A 12366-nucleotide genomic window follows, 5' to 3' on the forward strand; every position below is an offset into this window, starting at 1 on the left:
AGGGGAAAGTTTACCGTTTTGCATGCTTCAGAAAAAAGGAAGGAAGGAAGGAAGGAAGGAAGGAAGGAAGGAAGGAAGGAAGGAAGGAAGGAAGGAAGGAAGGAAGGAAGGAAGGAAGGAAGGAAGGAAGAACCCACATAAATAACTACAAAAAATGTAAGACTGGAAATGACCAACAAAGGAACACAAAATATTCTGGAGAAAAGAAATAGTAAAACTTGGAGCAGAATTAATAAACTTGAAGTTAAAAAAAATGATCCAAAAGATCAATGAAACCAAAAGCTAGTTCTTTAAATATGTAAGTAAAAGTTATAATCCATTAGCAAGACTCAAAAAGAAAGGGAATCCTAATATACTGATTCAAAAATGAAAGTTGAACATCATAAAAAAAACACAACAGAAAGCAAAAGGTTCATAATATTACTTTGAGAATCCTTAGGTTATGAAATTAAGAACCTAGAAGAAATGATAAAATTCTTGGACTACAATATTTTCTAAGATTGAACCAAGGCAATCTGAAATAACTGAACAGATATATCACCTTCAAATAAATCAAATGGCAATCCAAGGTATACCACAAAACAAAAGTCAATGCTTGGATGAATACTCTAGCAATTTCTTTGAAACCTCTAAAGAAGACCTATTACAAATCGTTTTTCAGGGTCTCTCAGGACATTGAAGAAACACTCCCAAATAGTTTCTATGAAACTAACATCATTCTGACACCAAAATCCGTACAGAGATACCACAAGAAAGAGAATTACAGACTGATATCCTTTGTGAACACAGATGCAAAGATCTTCAAAAAAATTCTAGCATATAGATTTCAACAATGCATCAAAACGATCATACACTATGACCAAGAAGGATTCATTCCAGGAAAGCAATAATGGTTTAATACACATAAGCCAATCAACATAATGTACTATCCCAATCAAAGAAATATCATATGATTACATCTATAAATGCAGAAAGATCATTTAATAAGATTCAAAACCCATTCTTGATAAAAATAAAACCTCTCATCAAAATGTGAATTGAAGGAATTTTTTCAGTATAGTCAAAACCATTTATCACAAGTCTATGACAAACGTCATAATCAATGGGGGAAAATCCAAAAGCCTTCCTTCTAAGATAAGGCACAAGGTAAGGTTGTCCACTCTCACCACTTCTATTCAGGAAGTACTTGATATAGCAGTTAGGTAAAAAAAAAAAAAAAGATATCAATACGATACCATATATGAAAAGAAAACTAAAAGTTCTCCTATTTTTGGTATGATACTATGTTTAGTATATTAAAATCCTTAAGACTCCACAAAAATCTTCTAGAAACAATAAATTTTAATAGTTTATTTTAATAGAAATAGATTTCTATTAAACAATAATTTATTAGAAACAATAGCTTTTAATAGAGCAGTATAGCACCCCAGGCTCACCAATCAAATTATTGCTCTGTTAGAAAAGAATAGCTGTCGATCCCCTATTCAACTCCCACAATCCCTCTCAATCACCACAACTTCCTGAGTACTACTTGGGAGTAACTCACCCTGCCCCCAATAAAAAAGAAATCACTCATTAGCAGCTTTACCTTTATTATGGTGAACTTTGAGCAGCTCTGTTTAAACTGGTTTGCCACATATTGATATTCTTCATGAGAAGGTAAGACTTCCATGAAGAAGTTCTGTTGATCCATATTGCTCCAGTAAAAAGGGACCATAACTAAAAAATAGACATTTTAGGACTCCCTCAAATTCAGTAGACTTATCTACACAATCCACTTTCCTTGTATTCCTTGCAAAGCTGAATATTATTGTGGATTTGCTTTACAAAATTCTAATTAATATGTTCAAGAAATTTATTATATGTAGGAAAACATAATCTTCAAGGCAATCTACATCAAAGACAACCAATTACTTATTGTAAGCAACCCACAGATATATTGGATCTCTGAGGGCTGGAACTTAAGATTTTGTGTTATTTATTTTAGTGTTAGGTTTATTGTTTGGTTAGGTTAGGGTAAGGATTATGGTTGTGACTAGGTTTAGTTCTAGAAAACCTGAGATCTCTTTCCATGGAACCTCATGGATTTTCTTCTCTGTGAGAATCAGCTATTATCTTTCCCAGAAAACTGACTGAGAAACTGGTAAAATACAGGGATGAGAATAAATGTTAGCTCTAGCTTCTATTACATTATGTTGGTCATTCGCATGTTGGTATGTGTATGTTTGTGCTTATGTACTTCACCAGTCATAACAGATCCAACAGCACAGACCAAGTTTTGTGATTTGTTTCATAAGAGCTACATGAATTTATCTACTTGAATACAAGTTTGGAGTATGTACAAAACAGTGTTAAAGCCAATGCTGATTTAAAATAATGGAAAAAAAGGCATGAAACTTTGACTTACCTTTATCTTTTGTGATACGCTCAATAAGCAAAGTGTCTCCCTTTGCATTTTTTTTCGTTTGTTTTTGGGCCACACCCGGCGATGCTCAGGGGTTACTCCTGGCTGTCTGCTCAGAAATCGCTCCTGGCAGGCACGGGGGACCATATGGGACATCAGGATTCGAACCAACCACTTTTGGTCCTGGATCGCTGCTTGCAAGGCAAACGCCGCTGTGCTATCTCTCCGGGCCCTCCCTTTGCATTTATGGCAGTGTTTGTGAGCAAATTCACTGTTTAGGTCTGATTATTAATTCTAATATCTATCGTATTGTTCCCGAATTTTCTTGCATTCTCCAGCTGCAGATTGGTTATTTTTCCAAAACAATGAAAAACGTTGCTGTCCCTATACAGTATTACCACTCTACAAATTCCTGATTGTATCTGCCCCATACTCCTGTTCTTTGACTAATCTAGCTGTCATTATTATCTTCTCAATTGTATTTATATCTTTCTGATTTTAATTGGTAATTCCAAGAATATTAAGAAAGTTTTTTTGTGGTCCAAAGATATGAAAACATTTACATTTTTACTGTTAAGCATTTCCTTAACAGTTAAGCTACTCTTCTCCCTACTTAGTTCCTCACCTTTCTTTTCATTAAAATATTTGATGCAGTCTGCTTCACTGCTACATGAATGTTGTCCATTGTCAGTCAGATTTTGTATAGAGAAGACGTCATTTACAACATGTTTTACATTTTCACCACATGCTTGAAAAATTGGTGATCGTGTTGTCTTTCCGAAATACAAAGGTTTATTTGTGGGAGGGGGCAATTTTTTGGTAAAGTCCCAAAGTGCTAAAAAGGAAAAAAAAAAGAGAATTACACATTTCATTTTCTTCTCATTAAAGTGTATATCCAAATGGCTTATGGAGTCTTGAACAAAGATAGGATTGAGTTGCCATATGACCTAGAAATTCCAATCTCATGTATCTCTCCAAGGAACCCCTGGACTTAAAACATACATTCAAAAGTTCATATGCACAACATTGCTTACTGCTGAAGTGAGTACAATCGCTAATATATGGAATCAATTTAGGTATTCAATGAAAGATGAATAAATTATGAAGATATGGAAAATATACATAATTTGCAACTGCAAGGAAAGATTAAATAATGTAATTTTCTACAACCTGGTAGGAACTGAAAGATAGCATGTTGAATGAAGTAAGCCAGAGAAAAAAGTCAAACACAAAATGATCTTGCTTATCCAAAATATATAAAATACTGGAGCAGCAATATAAAAGCAGGTCAGAGGAAATTACCTTTGTATCATTTTACTGTCCATTCTTCAGTTTGAGGCTTTATAACTTTAGTATGCCATTTCTACCTATCTGTTACGTTCATTATTCTTTCCATTCTCTCCCTCAGTGACTAAATGAATCACTGGTCATTTATCATAGTAAGTAAATAGCACAATATTTATAAAAATAATCAGCAAAATGTAATATGCTTTACACATATTAGCTATCTTTTATCATCACATATTAGAAACCATGGCCTTATTACCAATTATTGCGTTTACAACAATATAATTAAGTTGGGGATGACAATAGAGCATTTTAGAACACCTGCTCCATCACTGAGTTATTCTTGGTATGAGTTTGCTTTTCTTTCTCATAATCTTCATCATCCACATAAGAGTTAATACATAAAAAAATTCGGTCAGCACAACTTTACCTACCTTGAGTAGTACCTCCAGAGTTTAGCATCTTCATCTTAATATCAAAAATTTCACTTGATCGTTTAGTAAACCCATCTAAAAATGCCTAGAAATGGAAATTTTAGAACAAAAGTCTGTAAAAATATAAATTTTTGAAGCATTGATCATAAGTTAAGAACAAATATTTCTCAATAGATTGACTCTTACCTCAGAGACTTTTTAGTTAAATAGTTGTGGTTCAGCCTAGAAATTTTCTCAATGAATACTGGTAATGGTTTACATTATTTTTGAATACCATATCTTTATCTCAGATGCTGAATATAATTAAGGGCTTGTAAAATAAAATTACCAGTCAAGAGAGTATTACAATGTAGGCTGTTTGTCTTGCATCAGTCTACCAATTTTGATCCCTAGTATCCTTTATGGTCCTCTTAGCACTGCCAACAGTAATTCCTAAATGCATAGCAGGAGTAAGTCCTGAGTACTTTGAGTAAGTCCTGAGCCTCAAAACCAAAATAAATAAAATGTTTTCTTATATCCTCTTAAAATGTCAACTTCGTAGCAATTGTCTTTAAACTCAGATAATAAATAAAAGTAAGAAGTTTTGAGGTCTCCTCAGTTTGCTAAACACTTTAACTCCATCCACTCTTAAATTTCACATTTCTGAAAGTTGTTATTGCTGTGCACTTTTGATACATGACAAAACTGAAATTTAGAGTTTACTACACTCAGTCTTTAATTGGTTATTAAGATTCAATCTGAACCTAGATTTTTTTCTTTGCATTTATATATTGTTTGTGTTTTCACTGTAATTAGGCACAATTTATATAAAACTGATAGAACTTTTTAAAGGTAAAATGATTTTAGTAGGGCCAGTAAAATAGCTAAAAGACCAGAGTGCATGTTTGGCAAAAAGAGGTACAGTTTCGATCCTTGACATTGTACCTCTGAACATCACCATGAGTTAACTCTGAGTACAGGGAAAGGAGTCTCCTTAAGCACCACCAAGTGCATCCCCCCAAAAAAAAGAATCAATCAAACAAAATAGATAGATGGTCAGATAATAGTTCCAAATTCTGGAGCATATACCCTGCATGACAAGGTTTAGTTAAATCTCCAACATAGCATGTTCCCCACAGCTGTAGTTGTGACTTAGTATCTCCTAACCAAGTTGAACATCCCTGTATCACTGGCCCAAGCATTTAACCATCAAACCAGCACTGCCAGGTTACTATCACTGGAATTGGCCCTAGAGTCCCATAGCACTGATCTGTGAGAGAGTGCTGAGCAAGAGCAATATGTTGGTAAGTATTTGGTAAATACACTTTTTTAAAAATTTTTATTTTGATCATAGTGGCTTACATATTGTTGACAATAATATTTTAGGTACATATTTACATAAAATCAGGGGGGATTTCCATCACCAATTTGTCCTCCCTACACCTCCGTTTTTGTCCTACCTCCCTTATGCTCTTCCCTCACCCCTAGGACTGCCAGAATATGTTGTTCTCTCTGTATCTAGCCTAATACTTAGTAGTCTTCCACCTGTTTGGTCCTGGTGCCTCCCTTATTTCCCCCTCTAACTGGGGGCAGGACTAGTAGTTCAATTTACGTGGTTTTGTTTGCAGAAGGGAATAGTAGTAAACTGGGGTAAAGGTCTAATACGCAGAAAATAAGCGGAATTCTTCTAGAGGGTCTCATCCTCAGTTAGAGAGACGAAGGAGACAAAGGTGAAACACTCACTTTAACTGCTTGTCTACAATTATAGTAATGGTATCTCTAGTTATAGACCCTTAAAATTTTGATTAGATTCACTTTCTTCTAAACAAATAACTAAAATTGTGAAGCTTTCTTATCCAGATATTTTTCTATATAAGCTATGACTTAGCTTTCATTTAGTTCATAACAAAATTATATTCTTTGCAAGAGATGTAGCTCAGCAATAGAGCACTTCCTTTGCATTTGTGAGGCCCTGGATTTAGTCTCTATAACCACACACAAAATACTAAATGCAATAATTAAATAATACTTTATACCATTAATTATATGCTTTTCTAATAATTAATTTGTTCCCTTAATTCTTGTTGAACATTCTAAGATTTTTGAGTTGCTATATTAAGTGTTATATTAAGAACCAAAAATGGTGAATTGATATGACAAAACCTGGCAACAATCAACACTTATTAGCATAGAAATAGAAAATGTTGTTATTTATAGATCTCTAAAAATAATTGAGTACTTGGTTTATTTGCCAGAATGAAAACAAGAAATATATAACAATACCTGATGGCCTTGATAATCATTTGGTAGTACCACAAAGTGAACTTCTTGTAAAGTTTTTTGCCACAAAGTACTACTAAATTTAAACACTTCTGAAAGGATTAGATCAGCAAACATCAATTTGGGAAACATTAATCCTCCTGTTCCAATCACAGGAAATCTGACTGAAGAGAAAGAAAATTGTTCTATGGCTTTCAGACATGTTTTATTTATATTTGCCATAATCTGAAATAGAAAAAGTAAATTTAAGTAAGTCAGGGCTCAGCTAGTGGAAAACAGAAAATAATATGCCACTACAGCAACTCTAACTTGTTCCTCTCTGCAACTGTTGATATGTTATGGTCTAGGAAGTCAGAGAGGGAAATGATAAGAGGAAGTAGTTAGAGGATCAAGAGACTTAAAATCATTCTGAAGAGGATGATGCAACAGCATAATAATGTCTACATAAGCAACGTTTTTTTGTATTTTTGGTTTTTGGGCCACACCTGGTGATGCTCAGTGGTTACTCCTGGCTATACACTCAGATATCGTCTTCGCTTGGGGGACTATATGGGATGCCGGGGGATTTAACAGTGGTCTGTCCTTGGATAGCATGGGCAAGACAGATTCCTTACCCTTTGAGCCACCGCTCCAGTCCCAAACAATGGTTTCTTGTTGGAATTGAAGTAAATGCTTATGATAATGTATTTGGAAAAAATGATTTATTTAGCCATTCATCTGTTGAAGGGCATCTTGGTTGTTTCCAGAGTCTGGCTATTGTAAATAGTGCTGCAATAAATATAAGTGTGAGGAAGGAAGAAATTTTTGTAGAGATTTTGTATTCCTAATGTGTGGTACATATACACAATCGAATATTATGCAGCCATCAGGAGAGATGAAGTCATAAAATTTTCCTATACATGCATGTGCATAGAAACTATTATGCTGAGTGAAGTAGTCAGAAGGAGAGACACACACACAGAATAGTCTCACTCATCTGAAAAGAAAAAAGAAATAAAAATAAAATAAATTATTGAAATAATTACCAGAGATGAGGGCTGGAAGAACTGGCTCACGATATATAGCTCACCACAAAGAGTGGTGAGTTCAGTTAGAGAAGTAACTACACTAAGAACTATCATAACAATATCAATGAGTGAGGGGCTGAAGAGATAGCATGAAGGTAGGGCATTTGCCTTGCATGCAGAAGGACAGTGATTCAAATCCCAGCATCCCATATGGTCGCCTGAGCCTGCCACAAGTGATTTCTGAGCATAAAGCCAGGAGTAACCCCTAAAAGCTGCTGGGTGTGACCTAAAAACCAAAAAAAAAAAAAAGAACAATAAAACAATGTCAATGAGTGAGGGAAGTAGAAAGTATGTCTCGAATACAGGCGGTAAGGAGGAGGGAGATGGGGCATCGGTGATGGGAGTTGAGCTGGTGAAGGGGGGTGTTCTTTTTATGACAAAAACCCAACTACAATCATTTTTGTAACATGGTGTTTAAATAAAGATAGTATTTTTAAAATCTTTTATAAAAAATGTTTTATAAAAATTCTAAAAAATGTTTTAATGGAAATATAAACAATTAAAAACATACATAAAGTTGAATGAAGGAAATACAGCAAAACATTTGCCTAAATTATCTCTAAGCTATTGGATCCATTTTCATTTTTTCTTTTATGTATTTTCAACAATATACATCTTATTGTTATATTCTGAAAAAATAAGTTGGACAATTAAACTATGTAAAGGTGAGAACTGATTATCAAAAGAAGAACATTGGCCCTTCATTCTCTAAATGCTTTTCTTTGTTATATTGGAGAGTTATTTCGATAATCTTTAGACATGGCGAACGAAGATATAGAACAAGTGTTAAGGCATTTGTTTTGCATAGAAGCAAGCTCAGCTTGTGCTACATATGATCCTGCAAACACCTCTAAGGTTGACCTCTGGGAACAAAGCCAAAAGTAGGCTCTGAACACTGCAGGTGTGGTCCATCAACATTTTTCCAAAATACATAAAATATAACACCAATCTTTGGATACTATTCATGAATAATCCCAATAATTGTTACTATAATTGAAAGTCAATTGCTCTGCAGTAATTGGTAGTTTTAGTGTTCCTCTAAAGAGTGTAATAAAGATTTCAATATTCAGCAAATATTCAGGATTCAAACATGCTAGGGTTTTCAGCCTGGGCCAGATAAGTCTTTGCTGTAAGGGACTAGTATACAGTTTGAAGGATGTTTAATGGCATGTCTGGGGCTTTATACCCTAGATGCTAATAGCAGTTGTAACAAATCAAAGCTCTATAGCATGCCTGAAAGATACCATTGCAAATGAGATGTAAATGAAGGACTTTCTCTACCTGCAAAGAAGAATCTGTTCCATAATTCCATGCTGGAACCACCACATGAAACACAGCTTTGCAGTTCAGATTACAGCCACTTGTCATGAATATGCTACCTACTTTCCTCTGTGTTTCCTGCATGGTGGCATTTAACTCTTTCTGAAGCATTGGCCCACCTTTGTGCAAAAGTGACTGAGAGAGTGGTCCTCCTCGAAGTTGAAGATTTGAGGGGACGGTATCGACAATGGCATTAGTCTTAAGAAAAGACAATAACATGTTAAAGATAAAAACAATAAATAATTATTATGCATCAATTACTTCTTAAGTTAAATAAAATAATGCACAAGATTTGTTATCTGCCATACTGATTTGCTGGCCCTAGCCTCTTTACTATTTGATGCTAGTGCTTAAACATCTGATCACGCATGCTCTCAAAATTCAGAAATTAATGAAATATATTATCCACAACTATCAAGCTAAAATGTAATAAATAGAACAAAACTATGAAAATGAATAAGAAACAAAATAGAGATAAAGGTTGAGACAGAAGCAGAAAAGAATAAAAGGGAAAAAGAATACAGAGGGGCTTCCAGCTCCAAAGGGAGGGTCTGGGGGTGGGGGCTCTGACCTTCCGGCCTTCTAGCTCGGGAAGGATCTCCTTCCTTCCTGGGAGCCGGGAGGAATAGCAGCACAATAGATTCTGGCAATAGGACTTACCAGGGAAGTTTCCTTATTAAACCTATGTATTGTGAAACCGAACATTATGACAAATATATGGATATCATTGTGTTTCATTGCTTGTCATTATCTGAACGCCATCCAGGAGCTCGTTTTATTCCTTTACTCCCTCACTCCCATCTCTTGTTACCCCACATTTAACCATTTTTCTGTACTAATGATTTTTGTTTTGGCCAAGGTAGATTACGTATCTTTCACAGTCATTTTTTGGGTGGAATCTGAAGCTTCAGCAGGCAACTCGTCAGGGCAAGGTTTCATGCTGTAGGCTTTTTGGCCAAGATAAGGTGAAGATGCAGCCTTGGCTGTCCCCCCCCTCCCCCAGCTTTCTCTCTCCTTCCTCCCCATCCCCAGGGTTATTTCTGGACACCTGCTCAGGGTCCCAGCAAGTGGGTACCGGTGAAGTGCAATTTAAAAGAGACCCCAGACTTCCTTGCTCCTGCAAGGGGCTGGGAGGGGACTCGTGAACTTTCAACTTCCAGCAATTAGGAAGCAAACGCCTCTCAGGGAGACGGAAGCTTCAGCAGACAACAAGGGGAGGACATGACTCCATGTTCTCTTTGCTTGTCCAAATCACAGACCAAAGTGGTGTCTTGGAAATACCCCCCTCCCTAATGACTATTTCTAAAACACAAAAGGGACACGTGTATCTCCTTTGTATATCTCGGATGTATTCCCTTAACATCTATAACTCTTTTCGAACATCCTCACATAGTGACAATTTTGCCCACTGGATTTGTTATTTGATTGTTTGATTTTCCCCCTTTGAGATCTGTTTTATAAGCAATACTGGTAGAAGAATATCTCTGTATAGATTTCACGTTTGAGCCAAGTTACGTGGAATGTTGGACTTTATTCGTTGGCCCCCAGATGCACCAACAATATATTGTGGCATTGCTTCTCTTTTGCATAGGCACATTAAAATGGGAAAATAATACATATTCAAACAAGTTCTTATCTAATAGAGATGGGAACACATATTTGGTAATGTAATTAGGCCTTTTACCCTGAACATTGGCATAATGATTTGGCTTAGGCCTCAGAAGAATGGGCATCGCCCCCACACACCTGAACAATGGATACCATCTATGGAAACAACCACAATTGTCTATAACATTACCAGGATCCAAGCCTCTACCAGGGAAGACCTACCACTGCTTTGGCATTGACTTACTCCAAAGAGTGCTCCCAACACCCAGACGACTCAGAAACAGTCTGCATGCAGGGCAGATTGCTCCACATTTAATGGTATGCTGAAACTAGAGGATGCTCCACATCAGCCTGACATCGAGGAAAGAAATGCACAGAATCCAGAGTCTTTAAATATAAGAATCTGATACCAACAATAGCTAAAGTGTGAAAAAGTTTCACAGGGACCTTGAGAATGACTCGAGTTGGACGGACTGGTATGCCTGGAACCCAGAGTTGGTCTTATGCCAATAAACTTCTGAAGTGAGGCCTTTTTGTAATCAGGTCAAGGATTTTTTTCCATTTTCCCATTTTTCTGGACCTATGCAAACAACAGCGATTGCCACTACCACACCTTTACTATATTTTTTTACTCTTATCCTTTAAGGAAAAAAAATACAACTAACTGAACTTAAAAAAAAATAACTAGTAGAATGCTGTCTCGAATACAGGTGGGGGAGGGGGTGATGTTACCCTGGTGAAGGGGGGTGTTCTGGTTATGACTGTAACCCAAATATGATCATGTTACTTAAATAAAAATATATTAAAAAAAAGAATACAGAGAGAATAAGGAAAGAAGAGAGGAAGCAAGAAGAAAAAGGTAGTAAAGCAGATTGAGATAAAACACAGAAAGATTGAGAAAGACTAAAACAGCACTGTCATTATGAAGCCAGATATTGAGAATAATTTTTAATGTATTAACATATCTAGAAGAAGATGGGTGAATTTATTTCATCTGAAGGGAGGTTTTGCCAGCCCCAAATGTCTACAGAAGGCCCAGGAAGTGAACATAAATATTTATGCTGAGGCCAAATTTTTAGAGCTATGACCTCAGACCATACCCTGAGGTTGATATTTTATATTCAATTTATTTAATTTCATATTCAAATTTGGAAATCTGGTAATATATATTTGTGTAGTCACTACTCATTATAAGTTAAAAGGTGTCTCTGCCTGTACATCTCGTCTACATTCTCTCTCTCTCATTCTAAATAATTGGTATTCATGGCCTGAAAATAAGCCTGAAGAGATAAAGTGAGTGATCAAATCTTCCAGAAAAAAACATAATTAGATATAGTCCTATTTGTCCTCACTTTCAAAATAGTCTCACTTTCTTCATCGATTCCTATTTAAGGAAATAATATGACATTTTAAAAAGTAAAATAAACTTAACACTTAAATGTAAGATAATCAAAAGGAACTCTATCCTATATACAAATATTAATTGCTATGTAAATTCAGAAGATAATAAATAAATACATAAAGAAAGAGAGGAAGGAGAAAAAAAAGAAAGGATGCTCCACATCTGATGGTGAGGTGAAACTGGAATTCCACATCCTGACTTGATGAAACACAGAAACCAGAATCCTTCTGGCACAGAAACTAGAATGTTTAACTACAGAAACTGGACAACAACAACAGCTAATTTGTGAAAAAAAAAAAATTACCACAGAAAATGACTAAGGGGTTGGACAAACCAGTATGCCTGGAGCCCAGAGAAGGTCTAATGCTAGAGAACTTCAGGGATAAGGTTTCTTTGTACTTAGGACGAGGCTTTTTTTTTTTCCCCCATTTACCCATATTTTCTGGGCCTATGCAAAAAAAACAACACTTGCCACGCTTAAAAAGAAAGAAAAAACGAAAGAAGAGAGAACGAAAGAAAGAAAGAAAGAAAGAAAGAAAGAAAGAAAGAAAGAAAGAGAGAGAGAGAGAGAAAGAAAGAGAGAGA

At 35.6% G+C, this 12366-nt stretch overlaps 2 protein-coding genes across 2 annotated transcripts in view; one reads left to right on the top strand and one right to left on the bottom strand.

Annotated features, from left to right (window-relative positions):
- The window catches only part of FAM162A (family with sequence similarity 162 member A), a 497431-nt gene that overhangs the window by 250092 nt on the left and 234973 nt on the right, over positions 1–12366 (top strand). The window lies entirely within an intron of this gene.
- LOC126025766 (protein mono-ADP-ribosyltransferase PARP15-like) overlaps positions 1–12366 on the bottom strand; it is a gene marked incomplete at its 5' end in the record, with an annotated part of 30629 nt that overhangs the window by 15685 nt on the left and 2578 nt on the right. Inside the window, 5 exons of the mRNA XM_049785540.1 lie at positions 1589–1719; positions 3030–3239; positions 4126–4210; positions 6388–6609; positions 8733–8969. Of these exons, the coding sequence (XP_049641497.1) occupies positions 1589–1719; positions 3030–3239; positions 4126–4210; positions 6388–6609; positions 8733–8969 (885 nt within the window). The remainder of the gene's footprint in view (positions 1–1588; positions 1720–3029; positions 3240–4125; positions 4211–6387; positions 6610–8732; positions 8970–12366) is intronic.

The sequence above is a fragment of the Suncus etruscus genome, chromosome 13 (assembly GCF_024139225.1).
Source record: "Suncus etruscus isolate mSunEtr1 chromosome 13, mSunEtr1.pri.cur, whole genome shotgun sequence".
NCBI lineage: Eukaryota > Metazoa > Chordata > Mammalia > Eulipotyphla > Soricidae > Suncus > Suncus etruscus.